Source organism: Pectinophora gossypiella, chromosome 28 (assembly GCF_024362695.1).
Source record: "Pectinophora gossypiella chromosome 28, ilPecGoss1.1, whole genome shotgun sequence".
In the NCBI taxonomy this organism is placed as follows: Eukaryota; Metazoa; Arthropoda; class Insecta; order Lepidoptera; family Gelechiidae; genus Pectinophora; species Pectinophora gossypiella.
This window is the reverse complement of record NC_065431.1, coordinates 5,661,509-5,684,927: the sequence shown is the minus strand read 5'-3', so window position 1 is coordinate 5,684,927 and position 23,419 is coordinate 5,661,509. Positions and strand designations below refer to the sequence as shown.

At 37.4% G+C, this 23,419-nt stretch overlaps 2 protein-coding genes across 2 annotated transcripts in view; both read left to right on the top strand.

Annotated features, from left to right (window-relative positions):
* The first annotated feature begins 173 nt into the window (after window positions 1–173).
* LOC126379100 (WASH complex subunit 2) lies at window positions 174–19,786 on the top strand. The gene is made up of 13 exons (XM_050027682.1): window positions 174–312; window positions 2,193–2,300; window positions 3,731–3,828; window positions 4,443–4,530; window positions 5,300–5,436; window positions 5,840–5,928; window positions 6,869–7,017; window positions 8,403–8,513; window positions 10,877–10,955; window positions 11,499–11,674; window positions 12,024–12,134; window positions 12,646–16,663; window positions 17,272–19,786. The coding sequence occupies exons 2-13, from the start codon at window positions 2,199–2,201 to the stop codon at window positions 17,376–17,378; spliced, it is 5,265 nt and encodes a 1,754-aa protein (XP_049883639.1). The 5' UTR covers window positions 174–312; window positions 2,193–2,198; the 3' UTR covers window positions 17,379–19,786.
* A 3,167-nt stretch (window positions 19,787–22,953) lies between these two features.
* The window catches only part of LOC126379187 (putative fatty acyl-CoA reductase CG5065), a 40,087-nt gene continuing 39,621 nt past the window's right edge, over window positions 22,954–23,419 (top strand). The window contains exon 1 of the mRNA XM_050027864.1: window positions 22,954–23,036. The gene's annotated coding sequence lies outside the window, so the exon portion shown is untranslated. The remainder of the gene's footprint in view (window positions 23,037–23,419) is intronic.

The window sequence follows — 23,419 nt, the reverse complement described above, 5'->3', positions numbered from 1 at the left end:
TCTGAAATCGAATTATTCTTTTTTTCATAAATTGTAGTCGATTTCACATACCCCCACTGTTTCTCAGGTTTAAGCAATATTTTATTTCAAAAGGTGTGCAAATCTTAAATTACTTCTTAAAATATCAGTAAGTTTTAGAACGTTTCAGTTTTTGTTTTGCTATTTGAGTGAGAGTGAATGTTAGTTAAGATTTCACTTATAAAATAAATACTTTTAATCGCATTTATTTCGCGAGTTACCTTTTTAAATGCTCGAATTGTACAGTTAACTTTCTACCTGTTATGTAGAAGTGTTCTAAAAAGTGTCTCGCGAGTAAGTATAGTACTTTTTTTAACTCTTAATGATATGTATAAATTGATGGTATACCATGATTCTATTAAATAAATGATAGGTTTTCATTGACAATTGCGATGTGCGGACGCAAACAATTATCTGTTTCGCGGATGACTCGCCGCCCACTCTGTTCCGTGATAAACTATTTGTTTTTTATTAACTGGTTTTGACCACTGTTTTTGAAGATTTTTTATTGTAGGGAAAGTTATTAAAAACTTTTGGTGATTTGCCATGTTGTTTTGATGGACTTTTAAAACGATTTAACAAGAAGAAGTTTATCTTTGACTGTAAATAATTATAATGTTAAAAAAGATTTGCCTATTTGGATCACAATTTTTTGTGATTTCGTCTCCACTGGGATTTGAACCTGGGGCTCCATATTGTGAGCCCAATCACTGGAGCACATAGGCTATTCAATCAGGTAGCTCCTGTTACCCCATTAGGGTGTATGGGTGTGGGTTATGTATGTATGTAGGAGTGGATCCAGCTTTTATGTCAAGGGGGAGTCACCAGGTTGCAGGCAACCTATCTCCATAGAGTATTAGATCCAATTGTTGTGGCCACCCATGACCCAACCTGTGGCCCACGGGTGGGTCATGACCACTATGATATTGATATATATTTACAGTAGGTACTAAACTTACCAAATATCCTTTGTTATCACTATGCTGGATATATGATCCATGCAGGATATTTTATTTTTGTCTGCCGTATGCAAGTAATGTGTAAGTAAATTGCATTAGGAACGGTGTTTTCAATAACTTTTTCATGAAAGTTTTACTGAAAACATGAAAAATGCTAGATAACAGCAATTAGCTAGCTTAAACAGAAATATGACAGCTGCTGTCAACTGTTAATAATCATTATACTAGTGTATTATCACATAATATTATTATGTTAATTATTAATCATTATAAAAGTACTAGCTTTTGGTTTGTAGCACAGTTCACCTTTTCTAATGTACTAATTTTTAGCTTCCTACCTTAAAAACTACGGAAAGTCCCATTTAAAATTTTACCCCCTCTTTGAAGGAGCTGAGGGGTATTTTTCCTGACAAAAAATATGCATGATTTTTCTGTTAGTCACAAATAGTCTGCATACCAACTTTTAGCTTTCTCCCTTGAAAATTGCGGAATGTTCCATACAAACTTCCACCCCCCATTTTAGGGAAGTGGAGGGGTTAGAAAGAGACAAAATATAGCCTATGTCACTCTCCATCCCTTCAACTATCTCCACAAATACAAATACACTTTATTGTGCCAAAATAAAAAGAAATAATTACAAAAAGTCTCTTAACTAAGTACATGGCAAATGGCGGCCTTATCCCTTAAAGCGATTTGTTCCAGACAACCGTAAAAAGTGAGAAAAAAATGTAAAAAAACACGTCAATTTGTTTTGCCATGAATGAAGGACAAATCATCATCATCATGTCGTCCTAACCGTACCCGCGACTCCTAAATATCTGTCCCGGGTCGTTGTTGTGGTGGCCTCTGATGTGGCTGGTGAAACCGAACTTCGACTTGACGGTCACATGGCACACAATGAAAAACAGACAGACTTTATTGAAGGACAAATAAACAGACAGCTACACGCACACACACACACACACACACACACACACACACACACATGCACGCACGCACGCACGCACGCACGCACGCACGCACGCACGCACGCACGCACGCACGTACGCGACCGCACGCACGCACACTCGCACACACACACACACACACACACACACTCGCACACACACACACTCGCACACACACACACACACACACACACACACACACACACACACACACACACACACACATTATGAGTTTTTATAGTTATGGTTTATATAAAATTTGGATCAGGTAAGCATGGATGGTGCGGCGGCCACGGAGGCGCTCCGCCGCGGGGCTTCGCAGTGGTCCCTCGCCGGAGACAAGGACCTACTGGAGGCACTACAGAATCTACACGAGGTAAGTGATTTTTAGTTATTTATTTAACACTACACTACTACTTTACTATTTTTTTAGTTTTTAGCTGCTGAGAAGTTAGTCTCAACAGACTAGATGTTGCTTTTTTTATGACAAATGTTGTGTTCACTTGTAATTGGCTTACACATAAGTAGTTTTACTTTGTCTAATTATGACCTCATCATCATCATCAATTTAAGAGCCACGCTCTTGTCGGTGTAGCATTTTCCATTCCAGTCTATCAAAGGCCAATTCCTTGACTTCCCTATAAGACACGACGTTAACCTTTTCTTTAATCTGTTCCATGTAAGCTCTTCTTGGTCTTCCCCTTCCTCTCTTTCCTTCTAGCTTTCCTTCTATGATGTTTTTAATGAATTCGTCGTGTCTTATTAGGTGTCCAATCATCAATTATGACCTAACTGAATGTTATAATGTGCATAGCTGTATGTGATCCATCTATAAATAAATAACACTTTGTTCATGACAAATCTGCTCATAGTAGCAAGAAAAAAAAATTGCTTCCTCCACATTGATCAATAGTTTCATACACGCATGCTGATTCAGAGTAGATCGTACTGAACCTCTTCTAAAGACATCTCCAATTCGGTCAATGTACGTCCTTCTAGGTCTTCCTCTACCAGCCCAACCATCAACCTTCACTTTATATATACTGCTTTCTTTAATCCAATTATCCTTCCGCTATACGTGTCCAAACCAACCTAACATTCGTAACTTAATAAACATATTAATGAGACTTATTAACATAAAATCTAATTATTCACAGCTAATTTTTGGGGAAAGTCCGTCTTATGCTCTGATGAGTTTGGTACTTTCTTTATTTACTCATCACTAATTTAAGAGCCACGCTCTTGTCGGTGTAGCATTCTCCATTCTTGTCTATCAAAGGCCAATTCTTTCACTTCCTTATAAGACACGACGTTCGCCTTTTCTTTAATCTGTTCCATGTAAGCTCTTCTTGGTCTTCCCCTTCCTCTCTTTCCTTGTAGCTTCCCTTCTATGATGTTAATAAATTCGTCGTGTCTTATTAGGTGTCCAATCATCTTGCCTCTGTCCATTACTCCTCAATATTTGAACAGCCTCCGCGGTCTAGTGGTTGAGCGTTAGACTCACGATCTGGAGGTCCGGGTACGATTCCCGATGGGGACATTGTCGAAATAACTTTGTGAGACTGTCCTTTGTTTGGTAAGGACTTTTCAAGCTTGAAGCTCCGTGCTTCGGAGGGCACGTTGAGCCGTTGGTCCCGGTTACTACTTATTAATGTAAGTAAGTAGTCGTTACATGAGCCATGTCAGGGGCCTTTGGCGGCTCAATAGTAACCCTGACAGCAGGGTTGATAGGGTTGGTAATCCATCTCACAACCCACACGATAGAAGAATTCATTATCTCATTTTGACTCACTCAATTTGTTTCAGCGAATCATATCAAAATGCCAGGAGACGAACAGGAAGCTTGAGGAGATGGTGATGGCGCTTGATGACGCCAACATACACCTGCAGAATGTCAACAATAAGTATGATAACTAAGTAATAATATAATAATAATAATAATTTAATTTATTGCCAAAAAAGTAGGTACAATTATTTCCTTAAAGTAGCTTAGTCTTAGACACAGATATAAATAGGTAGGTACCATAGCTGACTAAGTATAAAGTGTTTTTTTTTATTCTCCTTATATGTATTATATTGTATTAGCTAGTTGAGGAGCTCGGTGGCGCAACGGTTAACGCGCTCGGTCTGCGATTGTTGAAGTTAAGCAACTTTCGCAAAGGCCGGCCATAGGATGGGTGACCACAAAAAGAAAGTTTTCATCTCGAGCTCCTCTGTGCTTCGGAAGGCACGTTAAGCCGTTGGTCCCGGCTGCATTAGCAGTCGTTAATACCCATCAATCCGCACTGGGCCCGCATGATGGTTTAAGGCCCGATCTCCCTATCCATCCATAGGGAAGGCCCGTGCCCCAGCAGTGGGGACGTTAATGGGCTGATGATGATGATGATGATGATTTTTAGTACATTTTAACAAAACTTGAATGAGTCGTTACGATGTCACTAACACCCTGTATTATACTCTCCTTGTTCGAGTCGGTTTACAGTGTAGTCTAATAAATTCTATTCTACTCTGTCTTAAGGTTTACAGCGCTCAGCAACAGCCAGTTCATAGAGAGTAGAGTGTATGATGATGATGGTGACGTAATCGCTGAAGTATCACCACCTAAGGTCAGTACTGTTAAAAATAACGACCAGTTCTGGGGAGTCAAAATGGCCACATCGAAGCAAAGAAAGCAATATTGCAATTTGACATATTTACGCATATAAATGTAAGTGCGCAATGCAAACAAATGTCAAATAGCAATATTGCTTTCTTAGATGAATTGCTTCCATGTGGCCATTTTAACCCCCCTGTACAATACGGTATTTGACTGGTGTAGTGTTTCCATAAGTACATAAACACATCTTATTGTAATACATGTAGGTATAATTAAATATATAAATAAATATGCAATATAATATTATAAAATTCTTGAATCAATATAATCGATTCACATATACTACTACTAGTACTGTACTTATTTTTAATAATAATAATAAAGACAGAAAAACTAACTTTATTTTGTATTGACATCAACAAAGTAACATTTAAAAATTAAAATTAAAATAAATAATAAAAAAACAGAATGTAAATCCACCACAGGCTTCGTCAGTACCAACATTCATATTAAAAAAAAATAAGGGAAAGAATATTCAATTCGTACATAATAAAATCCGCACAAGCTTCGTCAAACCATAATAATATATATTCTGTCGTTTCGGGCAATGCACTGCGCGACTCTTTCTCGCCTCGACATACGTCACCCGTCACTCTCTCACAGTACTGCACAGAAAGAGACAGACGATCTCTGTCGCGGCGAGATAGAGTCGCGTGCTTACGGTGCTAAGCGCGCTGGTATATGTTATACCTTTATTAAAGTAATTCCAAATCTTTCAGGAACAAGCGAAACAGCAGTCGTCAGATATGGACATTGATAGGTTAAAAGCAAGCCTGCAGGTTTTGGAGAGTATGCACGAGCAGGTCACCATATTGTGTGACAGTGACAGTGATAGCGACGACGACAGCATGACGAGGTGAGTGTTACTTGCACCCCCCGATACCGACCCCGCCGGCGTGGACGATTTCCCTCAGAATCAAAATCAGAATCATTTATTCAACGTAATTATCATGGATAAACTTGTTGAAGGTCAATGTAACATTTTTGCATTTACGTCATTTCGCAAGGTGTTATGGCTGAGGAGAAGAAATGACAAGAAACTGCAACAGCAACACATCTTTTAAATCAATGAGGGTACATTACAAGTTATTTAATAACTAGAGGAAGACATTCACACATTCTCAATGAGCGCTTATCGCTATCGACCCACTAGGGTTGATTAATTTAAATATTTGTTTCATAACATAAATTATATACGTCCCACTGCTGGGCACAGGCCTCCCCTCAATATTTGTTTCAGAATTAAATATTTGTTTCAGAATCGTACTTAAACCAAAGGACTTGTACGCCGACCGCCCTCTACCGCATATCATTGGAACTCAGGCTTGGAAGTCAAAATGGCATGCAGGTAACATACTATTAAAACCATATGTTTCTTCTTCTTATCGTGTTGTAAGGTGGATTACCATTATCAACCCTGGTGTCAGGGTTATTATTGAGCCACCAAAGGCCCCTGACATGGCTCATCTAACGACTACATACTTACATCAGTAAGTAGTAACCGGGACCAACAGCTTATCGTGCCTTCCGAAGCACGGATCGTCTTAGTGATCAGCCTGTAATATCCTAACCAAACTAGGGATCACAAAGTGAGTTTTGTGATATTGTGTTTGTACTGAGGAGCCGTCGTAGTCCAGTTGGTAGAACGCTTGCCTCTCACTTTGAAGTCGCAGCTTCGAATCCAGCACAGGCCTAAACCAATGATGTCGAATTTGTTTTCGAATTCATGTTTGGATCATACATTATTATCACGTGCTTAGCGGTGAAGGAAAACATCGTGAGGAAACCCACATTCCCGAGAAATGCGTTATCGGAGGTATGTGACCTGATATCTATTGGGCGGGTTTTCCCTTCGCGGGTTGGAAGGTCAGACAGGCAGTCGCTTCTGTAAAAAACCGGACCTGTCAAATCTTCAGGTTAGGTAAGCGGACTCTGTGGAATACTAGGGGGATGATGATGATGATGTGTTTGTATGTACGGTCACGAGCATTAATATGTATACACTTTGGTACCATGTCACATTAACTTTTTTGACAAATTGAACTGTAAGTCTCACTAAATGTCAAATATGTTAGTGCGACAGGGTCCTAAAGTGGGTACATTATATTGCTCATGACTGTACTGCTGTTGGTGCACTATCATCACTAATTTAAGAGCCACGCTCTTGTCGGTGTAGCATTCTCCATGCTACTTTTAGGGAAAAATAGGGCAGTGGGTTCCCTCTTGACTTCTGCGCAATACATAACAAAAAGTTGGTTATACACTTATCCTTGAATACATAATTTCAGGCCTTCTCCCAGACGAAAGCGACTCCGACAGCTCAACAAAGCGAGATCTTGAAGACGAAGAGCAGTTCTCAGACTCAGAGCCCGACCCCTCAGAGTACCCCCAGTACCACTCTGAGACTCTGGGCGTGCCCGTACCACGGGATAGAACGGTATGTTGTGTTTATTAGTTAAGTAAATACATAATTATTATAATTTTAGTTTAAGTAAATTTTAGTAATTTTAAAGCGGAATGTTCATCAGGACAAACCCCTTTGGGGTTTATTGATGAGATTTATTGTTTTTAGTTTATAAGTTTGTATAAGTATAAAATAAATAATAATAATAATATTAACAAAAAGTTGGTTATACACTGTGAGCCATGCTATGGCGCCATCCAGCGCTGGTTTTCAGTCATTTCCTGGGATATTGTGCGGCAGTAATTGTCAATAGAATAACAAATAGTTGCCTTCTAGTGAAAACTACCTATTATAAACTTTTTCAAAAATCACATTTCGACATGATTTTCTTTAACAAAACTCCAGGTAAAAATTTCATTTCCCTGGCGTTCGTTCACAGGGTCCGCTTACCTAACCTGAAGATTTGACAGGTCCGGTTTTTTACAGAAGTTACATACCTCCGAAAATGCATTTCTCGGGAATGTGGGTTTCCTCACGACGTTTTCCTTCACCGCTGAGCACGTGACAATCATTTATGATCCAAACATGAATTCGAAAACAAATTTGACAACGTTTCAACGTTTTGTGTTCGGTCACGAGCATTAGTATACACTTTGGTACCATGTCACATTAACTTTTTTGACAAATTGAACTGTAAGTCTCACTAAATGTCAAATATGTTAGTGCGACAGAGTCCTAAAGTGGGTACATTATATTGCTCATGACTGTACATTGATCTGGCCAAACTACATCACGATGTGGCCAACGTGTGATATTCTATTTCATGAAATATGACCATTTTTTTTTATTTTTTTTTATTACTCTCACATCAACACGATAATTGCGTATGGCAGACAAATATCCTGCTTGGATCAAATATCCAGCTTAAGCTCCCTTAACCAAGTCTCTGCTGCATCCGTCACACAATGTAGCTCGGCTATACCACCTGGGAACTGGTGCAGAGGGCACTCGTTCACTATGTGAGATATGGTTTGGTCCGGGTGACCACATAAACGATAATTGGTAATTAACAATAAAACAAGATTATGATACAGTGGTTGGTGAGAGAGACTGGGGTCTGTGAGAAGTGTTAGCTTGTAGTACAGAACCCCAGGAAATTTTCATGAAATATTTATTTATTTATCAAAACTTAAAACTATCATTACTGGACCATCTTAATCCGATAGTACAGCACTTATATCTACTTATGACAAATAACACAATACATACAAGGTAGCTAGTCTCTCCTTACTTCTAGCCGTAAATGATCGAATACATCATGAAATGATCAATTCTAAGATCTGGCCACGACATATACATTATACATACACCTCTGCCTACCCCTTCGAGGATACATGTTTATTATTTTCTTGTCACAGATATCATCATCAAGTTCAGAGCTTCATTCGGAGCCGGTCACCCATCCTAAACCCAGCCAGTCGGACATTGCTGCGGAATTGGCTCGAAGGCTAGGAGGAGGCGTCAATAAGGTATGTACAAAATAAATATCTTTTTCTACTCCTCTACTTTAATCTGGCATTTAAATAACCAAAAAGTCTAATATAAGTACATACATAATTAAACTCTTTGAAAAAGTGTACGCTCTATGGCCTATAAAAGCATTGTTGTTGTTGTTGTTTTTTTTTTTGACCTGGAAACTGGCACCTTTACTTTGTTTGGTGCCATAGATATACTATAAAAAAAAAGTATACATTTGCCGCCATTTTCCCGCGCGTTGGAAAATAAATTGGAAAATTTTTGTGTTTCGTTTCAAAACACTAAAAAGTATAAAATAAAAAGGAAAAATATCCATCTTTGGACTTCGTATCAACAGTGGCTGCAAGTTGTCTTTGATTACTTGTGGCTCTGCCCACCCCATTAGGGATTACGGGCGTGAGTTTATGTATGTATGTATGTATGTAAAAAGGAAAAATGGATGAAGAACTATTGATTACCATATCACACAATACCATTCAAAATTTACATCTTCATTTTTATAAATAAAATTTTTCTTTGTATAATTTTTGTTTCATTTAAAATTACGTCGTCGTAGAAAAAGTATTGTATGCAACGTTGTATAACTAGGTCAAAAAATGCTCGTGGCGTCTCTTATTGCGATGTTCGCCAAGGCTCACATCGCAACTCACGCCACTCGCATTTTTTGACCCTTCTTATACAACTGTTGCATAAAATACTATTTTCACTAACTTAAAGCATAGAATAATAATCATCCCAGGCCTTTACATAAAGAATAAAGAAGAATAAAGAATAATTTTATTTGCTTGGATACATGGTTGTTACAAGATGGTCATCTTTATCAGATGATTCAAACAGCGTTTCTGTGGCAGCTTTTAAAATGACTGTAAAGTCCGATGCGAGAGCGACAGTAGCGGCCGCACGACTGGCATTGTAGTTGAGGGTTATTATGGTACAGGTGGTAAATCGGCCCTCTCACTTCTGTGTCGCCTCTCGCGCTTGTCGGCTAGAATCTGGAACCAGGTTTTATCGTGTGCTTTGCACCCATCGGCCAAAGACGTCCCCCACTTATTCCGGTCACTGGCCAGGTCCTCCCATTTATCGGGGCTGATCACAAATCAAATCAAATCATTTATTTGCAGTAAATGTGGTACATTGGTTGTTATATATGATTAAATTAAAGTTTCACACATTTAACCAAAACAATATTGGTATGCAAATACAGAGAGGTCTTGCAAGATTTACAATTACAATCAGCACTTACATCATAATATAAAACAATATAAATACATAATACAAATTATTATACAGTATAACATTGAAATTAAAACACATAATAACGGGTTCTTACCGCGTTTAAATGGGGATATGAGACTCCCGTCATGGCACTTGCAACAGTGTCGAAATATCGGGAGTCTCATATCCCCATTTAAACGCGGTAAGAACCCGTTATTATGTGTTTTAATTATGATAATAACCGCGTAAACTTAAAACAAAGTATAACATTGAATTAAATTTAAATAACATACATTAATAAAGAAAAGAGCCATGCAGTTTTATATACAATTAATTATTACATTTTGTGATCAAGTAATTCACTGTTTTAAGTTTACGCGGTTATTATCATAATTAAAACACATAACACTCATGGCACTTGCAACAGTGTCGAAATATCGGGAGTCTCATATCCCCATTTAAACGCGGTAAGAACCCGTTATTATGTGTTTTAATTAAGAAATTCACTGACACTATAAGAGGGGTTCTCGCTCAGTAGCTTAAACAAAGATCGTCTATACATTCTTATGGGCAGGTCTCTGATACTTTCTGGCAGTTTATTAAAGATTTTTGTACACATAAACATGTCACGCTTTGTGCAGTCTTTAAATCGCAACAACGGCCTTCCCACCTTTCCTTTTGCAAAGGCAACTTCGCTCAACAGGGAATAATACCACGTACAGAACCACCGACAAGAGCGCAGCTCTTAAATAGAGAGAGAGACAGAACGGCAACGCTCCGCCCCCCACCAGCGGCTGAGCTGGGTTTACCCAAGAAGAAGTGTGTCAGGATCGAATTCTATAGTCTCTGCTTACCCCGGTGGGAAAAAGGCGTGAGTTTATGTATGTATGTATACAATACAATACAAATACACTTTATTGCACCAAAATAAAAACAAAAATAATTACAAAAAGTCTCTTAACTAAGTACATGGCAAATGGCGGATTTATCGCTTAAAGCGATTTCTTCCAGACAACCATAAGGTGAGGAAAAATGTAAAAAAAAATTGAAAGATTGCGGGTACAAACTATAAGTACAACTTACCAATAAATACATGTATGTGTGTCGCTAACCACTTGTAATTTTAAACGTTTGCCTACAGATACCAGAGCAAGACACGGAATATTCTGCACCACAGCCGACAACCAGGAAGTTGTATAAGCCGGAACAACCAGCTCCAGGTAACTACTTGACCGGACAAATGGATGTTTTTTTAATAACTATTAAAAGCGTAACTATGTTGCATTGGTTAGTAATCAGAATTTTATAAATTATCTTGAACCTAATATAGTCATGAGCAATATCATGTACCCACTTTAGAACCCTGTCGCAGTGTCATATTTGACATTTAATGAGACTTATTACGATGTAGCGGACCCAACTAGTTGGCCACCTAGTTCCGCCCACATGCAACAGATGGCGCCACATTCAATAATGCAGTCTTCAAGCGGTCGTGAAACGCGCCATCGAAGTTTACACAACAAGACGCATATATACAACTTCCAACACAACACTAAAGGATCGTCGATCTCTAGTCACACTAACAACTTGTGACTAGCGGGGTACTATGCTCAGTTCGGTACCCCGAAAACATCCTTTGGCGGCAGCACACCCTCGCCGCCAAAACGGTTTAACTTGTCAAAAAAGTTAATGTGACATGGTTTCAAAGTGTATACATATTAGTACTCGTGACCGTACAGGACCCAATTATTCATTATTTCTAGGTGCTATATTCTCGGACGAGCCCCCTCCGTTGGATTTCGACCAATCAGAGGAATCCGACCAGGACATCTTCGCAGAGATACACAAAAATAAACCTTATAGCCAGAGCAGCAGGGACCAAAGCAGCGTGGCCGACGACCTGTTTGGCAGGAATATGTTTGAAGATGTTGATAACAAGGTAAGAAATACTTTTTTTTTAAACAATATACTCATATATAAACTCTAATAGCTATTTAAGTGTATTATTGTATCATAATTATGTTATGCGATGGATGTACGGTAAGCTGCAAAAGTCCAATCAGTTTCTTGCAAAGTAATAAATTAACTGGTTGCACTTAACACCTCCTAGTTATAAGTCGTTTCTGTAATTTACCAAAAACACCTACAAAAAAATAAATTTTATAATTATGACAACTAATAAGTAGTTCATAATTTCACCACTATTTACAAATAATTTGCTGGGCTCAGTGACTGAACTTTTGCTCTTTGACTGTTTATGTTTAAATTATCAGTTCAATTACTTTCAGCCAACACAAAAATCAAATGTCAAGGAAAAATCACCCTTATTCAAAGATGAATTGTTTGCTGCTAATCCTAAACCAGCTCAAACTACGAAACAGGAAGAAGTTAATACCAAGGTTAGTATGAATGTTCTTTTTTGTCTTTTTTAAGGTCAGTGACCGACTTCACCAATACTTTATACCATAGATAGAATTGAGAATTATACTGCATATAGAACGGAGCCGTGGTAGCCCAGCCCAGTTGTTAAAACGCTTGCCTCTCACTTTGAGGTCGCAGGTTCGAATCCAGCATATATGCCTAAACCAATGCTTGTCGACTTTGTTTTCCAATTCATTTGTGGATCATAAATGATTATCACAAGCTCAGCGGTGAAGCAAAACATCGTGAGGAAATCCTCATTCACGAGAAATGCATTTTCGGAGGTATGTGACCTAACCTGTATTGGGCTGGTTTTCCTTTGGCGTTACATGAGTCATGGCAGGGGCCTTTGGCGCCTCAATAGTAACCCTGACACCAGGGTTGATGAAGTTGGTAATCCACCTCACAATCCACACGATAGAGGAAGAAGAGCGCCAATATATTGATCTTCCTCTCCCCATTATTGATCAAGGCACTGTTCCATTACAGAAACCCATCGGTGGAATGTCTCTGTTCGGAAACAACGCAGAGAGCATCGGGGCGGCCATATTGAGGCGGAACCAGCGCGCATCATCCACTTCCGGCGAAGAATCTGACAGCACAGAACCACAGGCTACAAAAAAATCCCAGATGATTGATAATCCTCTTAAGAAACAAGAAACCACAGAATCACCGAAAGAAAAACAGACACCTCAAAGGCAAATAGAAAGAGATATATTCGACGATCTCTTCGCTAAATCAAAAGAAAGGGAACAGAAAGAAAAGGAAAGGCAGGAAAAGGAGAAGGCTAAGACAGTTAAAGAGCCAGTGAGGAAAGATAAGAAAGTAGATCTATTCAGTGACAATATATTCGATGATATCGATGATATTTTTACTAGTAACGTAGTAACACCAAAAGATAAAGAAAAGAGAAAAGACACGTCAATTTTCGATGAACAAGATGATTTATTCTCAGATATAGCTGTAATTAAAACTATAACAGATAATGTAGCAAAAGATACAGTAAGTAAGACAAGTAAAGATAAGGTAGAGAAAGAAAAAGGAATTTTCAGCAGTGATGAAGAACTTTTTACTGAAAAAACTAAAACAAGTGATCAACCTAAAAAAGTAAATAAGCTTATTAAAGACAGCAAAAGTATCTTTGATGACAGTGATGATGATTTATTTTGTGATGTTGCTGTTAATAAAGTTACTAAAACAGCCAATAAGTCAGATACTGTAGATATTAAAAATTCTACTAATAATGTTACGGTAGCTAAAAGCGTCACAAATGATGTTGTCAAAAGTAATGTAGATTCTAAAAACTATGCTCAAAGTTATCTAGCTTCTACAGCAAGTAAGAATAAAGTTGAAGATCTATTTGGGGAAGATGACGGAGAAAGTCTATTTACAGATAAGAAAGAAACACTTAATGTTGGTAATAAAGCGAATATTGCAAAAGAAACGCCAAAGCTTGTTATAAATGATAGTAGTGAATCTAACCAATCGAAAACTGTCGAACAACTAAAAGCGAAATCATCAAAAGTTATCAACAGCCCAAATCTATTTGATGATGATGAAATGAACGATCTTTTCACATCTACTCAGAACTTGAAAAGCAAAAGTGATGAAGTTCAAAATGATTCATCATCTAAGAAAGGAAATAATAGTCCAATGAAAACTACTAAATCTATTCTTGATAATGATGACGACGATGATTTATTTCGAACAGATACTAAAAACTCATCAGCAACAGTGAAAAGTGATGATAATAAAAATGATGAGCTTCAAAACGATGACATTTTTAAAACAGCTACATCTATGCTCGATGAAGATGATGATCTGTTTAAAAATAATACGAAATCGAATACTCCTGTCACCAATGATAAAGCCATTGATGGTAAACCACCAAGAAACAACACTTCGAGTTTAGCGGAAGCGAGAAATAATAATAAACAGGATACTACAAAGCATGAAGCAAAAGAAGTTTTTAAATCTACTCAAGAAAACCGCACCGATAATTTGCCAGAAGAAGATCTATTTAAAAAACCGAATACAACACCAAAGCCAAAAATTACTGAAAAACCAAAAGATATTTTCGACAATCATTCACAAAATTCAAAAATCGGTGTTTTTGATGATAGTGATACTGATGACATGTTTAATAAATCTACGCCAGATACTGAAGTAACTACTAAAGAGGTTGAAATTCCTAAACCTGTTTCTGCGTCAACTAAAGACATTATACCAAATACAGAAACGGCAGCAGTCGATAATGCTACGGGCGAAAACGCAGACAGTAGTGCAAAACAAATGCCGGCAAATACTGCTCTAGACAATACTAAAGAAGTACATGCGAATAAAAACATCACAGATACTCCAAAAGAAGATTACAATGAACTTCAAAAAGATAACCAAAAACAAATAACCGTTGAAACAAAAACAAAAAATGAAGAGTTAGAATCCAACCCTTCTGAAATTAAAGAGAAAGTAAAAGAAGACGCGTTTACCGACATTTTTGACGATTTACCACCAGCTTTCGAAAAACCGAAGGAACCTAAAAAGAGTAAAAACGTTAACGCACTCTTTGATGACGATTCCGATGATGAGAATTTGTTTTTCAAAAAGAATGACGTCACACTTGAAGAGGTCCCTGAAGACTTCAGTTCTGCAGCCGATGATAGACTATTTGGTCTATTCAGAGATGAACCACCGGCCATAGATGTTGATTTCGTTCAAAAACCCAAAAAAGATATCTTTCCTACTAAAGGTGCAGATTTTGAACAAAATGTTAAAGATAATGACGTTTTTAGTGTTGGTGCAGTAGATTCCGTTCAAAAATCTGAAATAAGCAAGATTACTGATGTCGAAGGTCAAAAATCAACCAAAAGCGATATATTTAGTAATATAGAAGATGATGAAATTTTCAAAAAACCAGCTGAGATTGATATATTTGGCGATGAATCTAATGAAACAGTTGTTAAAAGTGATGATATAGCTAGTCTGTTAAAAGATGATGATGATGATAATTTATTTAAAACACCGAAAGAAGATGTAACAAATACTCAAATAAAACAAGACAATAAAATAACAAAAAGTGAAGGTATAGATAAAACAGATGGCCCTCAGGCAGAAACCAAAAAAATTGGCAAACTTAAACCTATGAATTTTAATATTAACGTCAACACTCTTTTACCAGGCGCTTCGCCTAAGAAAGTAGCCAAGCCAATTGAACAGACAGACGGACAGGCAATATCTTCCAAAAGCAACGAAGAACTTAGAACTAATGAAATCATAGAACCGACCACAGACGCAAAGTTAGTAAAATCAGTTAGCTTCGAAGGCAAACCTGAGTCGAATGTTCTGGATAACAAACTGTCTAAGGAAAGGGCTAAAATTCAGGTGAAAAGACGACCGTCTACTAGAAGAGCGAGAAGAGAAGCAGTGAAAAAGTCCGGAATTGATTTCGGTGAAGATTCCACTGATAATTCTAGTTCTATCGATGATCAGCCTAGAAGTTTAGTCATTACACAAGATTATGAAAAACTAACCGACAATTCTAAAGACACAAATATTGAAACAAAAGTTACTAGAGAAACGAGTTCTTCTAAAGCACAAATTTCAAAAAAAGACAGTAATGAAACTACTAAACATGATGGAATTATAACTGTTGCACAAATTACTCAAGATGAATTAGATTCACAAACAAATACTGATTCAAGAGATTCCCTGCTACCTATCGTAGATGACAAAACAACTAAAACGGATGCTACATATAGCAAAAACGAAGAAATTACTAATATTAATAAAAACACAGGTACTATACCGAAGACTAGTCCAAACAGAAATGTTAAATCTAAAGTAGTTTACATTTTAAATGATGAAGATATTTTCAACACGAAACCGAGTCAAGAACCTGAGGAAAAACCTAAAAAAGTTCTAAACATAGTCGATGATGATGATGACGATATATTTAAAACTATGATACCACCAAATCATCAAAAAGTTAATATTTCAGGTAATAATTCTTCTAGAGAAGTGAAACCTAAAAATATTCTAACGAATGATGATGATGATGAAGACATATTCAAAACCATGAAACCTAAAACAAACAAAAGTAAAGCTCAAGAACAACCTAAACCTAAAAAAGTGGAAAACATCTTAGATTCTGACGATGATAATCTTTTTAAAAATTCTTCAACTACCAAATCTGAAAAGAATGAAAATTCAACAAAACCGGAAAATAAACCTACTGAAACGCAAAATCGTAAACCAAAATCTTCAATATTCGGCGATTTAGACGATGAAGCGTTATTCACGGGCAAAAAGGTAGATAAGGGAAAAGATAAGAAAAAGATATCTATCTTCGGATCAGATAGCGAAGAAGAGTTGTTTACAGGCGCAAAGAAAGATAAAAAACGGGAGAAATTAGTGGAGAAAGAGTTCAAAGGAGTAGAAGTGAAAGGATCTCTTTTCGGTGACGAGAGTGATGATGACTTGTTTGGAAATAAATCGAAGAAAATTACAGGTAAGCATCGTCCTCACAACAGAGCTATCACGGATTAAGATATAGATTATAAATACATAGAAAATATTGATAATATAATGAGGATATATACTAGAAGCTCAAATGTAAGCGTATACACTGTTGAGTGTTCCTAACTTTTGACAGTTCTCGATACTGTCCAGCTAAAATTCGTGATAAATTGCTATAAAATGTAGAGCAATGTGGAGTATATCCCGCCTGAAGGATGAGTTACGAAAAAGAAAAGCCGTCAGTTGGAAAAGGACAGTTTTGATTGAAAATTTTCTTCTTTCCGATCTTCAGGGAATTAATATAACGCTGCCTAGAGGGTTATAGTGTGAAAATATAACCAAAACAATATGTTTGTTTACTCAAATAGTATGGGGAACGGTCAAAATTTAAGAAATTTAAGAACTCTCAACAGTAGCGACACCTGCGCGCTTAGCGCCGTAAGCACGCGACTCTATCTCGCCGCGACAGAGATCATCTGTCTCTTTCTGTGCAGTACTGTGAGAGAGTGACGGGTGATGTATGTCGAGGCGAGAAAGAATCGCGCGCTTACGGCGCTAGCCCGCAGTTTTTATCCTCATTTAACATTGTGTCTTTTTCAGAACCAAAACCTCACGATCGATCAAAATCCACCAAGGAAGCGCATAGCAAATCAGCAGAGCCTGTTTTTGAAGACCCGCTGTCATTACTGGGAGGCGGAGATGATTAGAAAACGTCTTGGTATCAGGAGTTGTTCAGTAGTTATGTAATACTAGCTTTTGCCCGCGACTTCGTCCGCGTGGCGTGTTATAAAAGAGAGATCTTTGTGTGTGTGGGAGTGCATGTCAAATTTCAAGCATCTAACTTATGCAGTTTAGATTTTTATGTATGTTAATAAGAAGAAAAAAATAATATTTTCAAATAATTTTGTGATTTAGAATTGTTACTATATCATATTATGATAACTTCGCTTGAATATTATACCAAGTTTTCCTAAAGTGATGTGAACGCCATCTCTGCAGAATTGTGGAACTAACTTGAAAACTGTTCATTCTTGAAAGTGCCACCTTGAAACAACTCATACAGGACACAGACACTGCTGCTGTTATAACGAATACTGAGAGGGATGATTCACACCATGATTCTGAGTTAATATCAATTGGAATTTTCCTTTGCCAAATTCATGACTTTTCTTGTTTGCTTAAATTATTTTCAATTCTATATTTGTGCAATGGAAAATTCCACTTGATATTAACTGAGAATAATGAGCTGAATCATCTTCAAAAGTTTTCGTTACGGTCAGTAAAATCATGTATAGGCTGCTTATGTTATCATCTCCCTAGCGTTATCCCGTTTCTCACAGGGTCCGCTTACCTAACCTGAAGGTTTGACAGGTCCAGTTTTTTACAGAAGCAACTGCCTGTCTGACCTTCCGACCCGCGAAGGGAAAACCAGCCCAATACAGGTTAGGTCACATACCTCCGAAAATGCATTTCTCGGGTATGTGGTTTTCTCATGTTAATGACTAATATATTTTTATAATTTTAATTATATGTCTTGTAATAAGTGCAATTTAATGAAATTTATCATTCCATTAATTGAGATTGTTATTGTTTAAAGAAATTTATTAATATTATTTAAATAAAAGTTTATAATTAATAGTAAATAATAATGTTTATAATTGATGTCTTGTGCAAGTGGAACAATTTTATTAATTTTCGTTAAATTCGTAATCGTAATTCGTTCTAGTTATGGCCTTTCTATATAACATCCTGGATCTGATCGCCGTATGTACGCTTAGGTTACTTACACCTGCATCATAAATCTACCACCTTACAAATAAAAAATAAACCAGGGATGAACGTGGGTTTAAGTATTTTAAAGTTCAGTCGAATAGGCTAGTTTCCAACTAGTCAAATCAGTTACTTTTTACTAAACGTCAAAACACGAAATTACTATGGAATTTGTATGAAAAAGCACTCTGTGACGTCATAGAAAAACGTGACAAAATGTCGGACTTATTATTACGTTTTTCTTGATTAAAATTCATAAATAAGTTTAATAGAAAAAAGAAAATGTTTTTCGTTAGTTTTAGATGTGTCTTTATTTAGTAATCAGAATTTCATAATTTATCTTGAACCTAGTACACGACCCAATTGTATCATAATTGGTTTCAATTTTGATTGGCTGTCAAATACATCCAAAAAAAAAAGAAGTAAAAGAGAAGGTGCAGGTCATGTCGTATCGGGAGGTGAAGGTTTTGGCGGGAAGAAGAGAGGAATGGCGGTTACTCCACCGACAAGAGCGCAGCTCTTAAATAGAGAGAGAGAGTCAAATACATAAACCCACGTTCACCCCTGGTATATTTTTTATTTGTAAATGTATAAGTAAAAAATAATTCTAACAGATAAAAAATAAATATGAGTATTGGATCCGATTCCTGCAGACACCTCCTAATTTTATTTTAAGTTATACCTGTCATTTTCTTATCCGCCGAAAAGAAAAGGGACGGGTGATTGACAACTGTTAATTTTAAAACGAATGAGTGATATATATACCCGAGCGAATCAAGTAGGAATCTCGCTAGTATGCACCCGTTTGACGTGTGCTGTCAACTTAATTCCGGTTATTTATTTTATTAAGATAGGTATACAAACAGTACACATATTTCAAAGTTATAAAAAGCAAGTCATAAATTAGTTTTTGTATATGTGCTTCAATTACAGGTACACACTGCATTCACAATTACAACAACAAAACGTATATCTAGGTGAATAGAATTATATTATAAATAAATATGTATAAAACTTAAACAGAATTAACTTCTAAATGAAAACAGCTATAAATCTTCTTAGCAAACATAAGAGTTAAAACTATAACGTATACTTAAAGAACAAAAATAAGTATTGGCCAATGTAACATTTTTAGAGGGTTGTTTTAGATTTCTGCCTAAAAAAAATACAGCTATAACTTAAAATAAAATTAGATGGTGTGTACAAAAATAGCGTCATTATCGTAATGCTTGTTATCAAAGCGATCAAATAACGTAGTGTCTAATACAAGTTTGAATGCTGTAAAAAGTGCCTAAATGTATTTATTCTTGTAAGTTGGAATGGAAATAAAATCGTTATTTATTTATTTTGTCTTATTTCTTAATTCAAATTAAATCAAATTAATGAGTTTCCAGGCTAGGTTCCCTGAAAATATTCCATCCTTGTTTATAATAAATAATAATATTTCTCTCATCCACATTGATAACATCCATATTTGTTAGTAAAATTGCAAGCTTACAAACTAGTGTTAGTAACATACAAATATATTGAAATGGCAAGTCGGGATGGACTCCCCGACCATGGCGGCCAATCATACGACTGCGTGCAGCCGAATCCAGCACACCAGCATCGGAGAGTCCCACCGGTCAGCTAGCGCGCGCAGGATGGTGTGTTTATGCTTCGAGCTTCTTTCTTTGCAACTTTTTACCCCACATGTTGCCGGTTCGGCGCCCAATCGCGCACTGCGGAAAAGTACTGTCAACAGCGCTACATAGACTGTAACACTGCGTCCTACTTTTTGAGCGCTGATGTTTAATCTGCGATAGTAGTATAACCTCTAAACCACCCTGTATCACACCCCGGTCACTTTATACAAAACACCTCGTTTTACACAGACACCACACTTTGACGCTATCGTACACGCGCATATGTGTGACGTCTGACGCCATATGATTGAAGACTAAACTATGTTCGAGGGGGGTGAGGTAAACCTAGCTCAGCCGCTGGTGGGGAGCGGAGAATTGCCGTCCTATACGTGGTATTATTCCTTATTCTATGTCTGTACCTATATCATATCGACTAACGGGATTCAGTACTGGTTGGAGGCCGAGGAAATGGATTCTGGTAGGGCTCTAGCTAGAACATCACCGATTGAGGAATTGGTCGGTGTACTGCGGAACGGGAGGCGATTGGGGCAACCACCATTCTACACGCCCTATCTATGGAGTAATGAAAATGGAGGCGAATAAGTACTCCACCGACAAGAACGCAGCTCTTAAATAAAGAGAGAGAGAACGGAGAGACGACTTCACCACTAAGGCAGAAGGATTCTCTGCAAAAAGTCCCAATTTAATCAGAGTTTTCAAGCATAAATTTAGTGATTCACCGTTCCTAATAACTTTAGTAGTAATATTTTGATACCGCGTTTTAATTTCTTATTAGCGACATCTCTTGGCGGCTGGCGACACTACTTTTTTCAGGAGAATTAACATCACAGATCATTATTACTTCTCACACTTTCCCGCCCCGCAAAATTTGGGCAGAAAATGTAGTGTTGGCAACTAAAGCCATGGCTACTCCGCGGAGGTCCGTGTTGCTCTGTTTTTGTATGAATTCAAATTCAAAAATATCTTCATTCAGTAGATAACATATTACACTTTGAATCGTCAATTTTTACATAACGAACGTCTCATCCGCCTAAAACTACTGCAGCTTCTCACAACCTGTATAGCCGGGGAAAAGAAGCTGCAAGAAAAGAATAAATTATTACATAAACTCTACGTCGCGGCGTTGTTAGCAACAGAATTATTTACATAATTATTTTGAATTGTTACCATAGCTACTTATTTACACTGTCCAAACCTAACCTGAAGAATTGACAGGTCCGGACTGCCTGTCTGACCTTCCAACCCGAAAGAAAAAACAATATTTAGGTCGTCTTCTTCTATAGCGTGGGTTGTGAGGTGGAGTACCAACCTCATCCCCTGGTATCAGGGTTACTATTGAGCCGCCAAAGGCCCCTGACATCTCCTGTAACTACTACTTACTTACATCAGTAAGTAGCAACCGGGATCATCTTACTTTCGGACAACCTGGTGATAAAAATGTCCTATGACATTACAGACTGATCACCTGATTGTCCGAAAGAAGGATGATCCGTGCTTCGGAAGGCACGTTAAGCCGTTGGTCTAGTGGTTAGAGCGTTAGGCTCACGATCTGGAGGTCCGGGTTCGATTCCCGATGGGGACATTGTCGAAATCACTTTGTGAGACTGTCCTTTGTTTGGTAAGGACTTTTCAGGCTTGAATCATCTGATTTAAGAGCACGTTAAGCCGTTGGTCCCGGCTATCAGCCGTAAAAACACCTCCACCAACCCGCAGTGGAGCAGCGTGGTGGAGTATGCTCCATACCCCCTCCGGTTGATTGAGGGGAGGCCTGTGCCCAGCAGTGGGACGTATATAGGCAGTTTATGTACTACTTACTGATGTTAGTTAGTCATAGTTACATGAGCCAAGTCAGGGGCCTTTGGCGGCTCAATAGTAACTCTGACAGTAGGGTTGATCAGGTTGGTAATCCACGTCACAACCCACACGACGGAAGAGTGCGCTGCGAAAGTAGCTAATTTTAATGTAGTTTTCCTGTCATTCATTTTTTAATTTAATTCGTTTACATAATTACAATTTTAAATTTTGATTGCAATTTTATTTTTAACATTTATTTTAGCTGTTTGGATTTTAATTTTGTTTTTAATTCTGCAGCATGTAGGTATTTCATTATAGTTTGTTGCAAAGAAACTTAATAAATTAACTGGTTGCACTTAAGACCTCCTGATTACATGTCGTTTCTGTAATAGACAAAAAACACCTATAATATAAATTTTATAATTATGACAACTTACTAATGGTTCATAATTTCACCACTGTTTACAATTACTCAGTGACTGCAGTTTTGCACTTAGATTGTACCCTGTGAAGTCTAAAATAAAGAACAAACAATTTTAACCCGAAATTTCAGTTTTTTATTTTTAAATTTTGATTGAAAAATTCAAGGTTTTGTGAGAATAATCACGTCAAATCAGGACTCAGGTCAGGGACTTTCCAGGGATTTGTCTTCGTTTAACCTTCTAATTTCATGGACAAGAGAATATGCATGTTTTATCTTTGTTTTTGGGTATAAATGATGACCCTTTTTATTACACTTAGGCATAATTACATCTTCAATTACAGGTTATATATTATATTCTTAAACTTAACAATTACAAAGAATTTACGGTTTTAAGTTTAAAAGAATATTTACGGGAAAAGCTTTAAGAAATCTATTTCATTATTTGTTAAAGTTTTGAAAGGGAAAAAAGGTACATACTTATAAGAGAATAAATAATATTCTCTAGTTTATATACTACGTCATAATCAAAGGAAGATGACTCGCAAATGTCACGGGTCACAGTAAACTGGTTCTCGCCAGCATCGGGGCACTCAAGTGGGGGTTTCGACGTCACAATTCAGGCTTGCCCGGTGGCGCAAGAGATTCGACGTTAGATGTCCTTCAGTGTTCGTTCTATTGGCCCACAGTTCTATCGTGTTTCGCGTTTCAAATCTGTGCTTGCGTTTTATTAGGTGAGTGGTCATTTCATTATTTGAGTTATAAATCTGATATCCCAGCGCGGGCCTAAACCAATCATTTTACAATTTGTTTTCGAATTCATGTTTGGATTGTAAATGATTATCGCGTGCTCAGCGGTGAAGGAAAACATCGTGAGGAAGCCCACATTCCAGAAAAATTCCTAATCTGTATTGGGCTGGTTTTCCCTTCGGGGTGGTCAGACGGGCAGTCGCTTCTGTAAAAAATCGGACCTGTCTAATCTTCAGGTTAGGTAAGCGAACCCTGTGAGAAACGGGATAATGCTAGGGGGATGGTTAATCTGAGCCCTGTTCAGTGAACGCTCTTACTACCTACATTGCAGTGTCACCGGTTCGAATCCTGGCTTATGTCGTCTCTC

Coding starts and splice junctions, on each gene's coding strand:
- LOC126379100 (XM_050027682.1), top strand. CDS start 2,199: ATGGATGGTGCGGCGGCCACGGAGGCGCTCCGCCGCGGGGCTTCGCAG. Junction 12,135..12,645: donor AGGAAGAAGTTAATACCAAG/GTTAGTATGAAT, acceptor GTTCCATTACAG/AAACCCATCGGTGGAATGTC. Junction 16,664..17,271: donor TAAATCGAAGAAAATTACAG/GTAAGCATCGTC, acceptor TGTCTTTTTCAG/AACCAAAACCTCACGATCGA.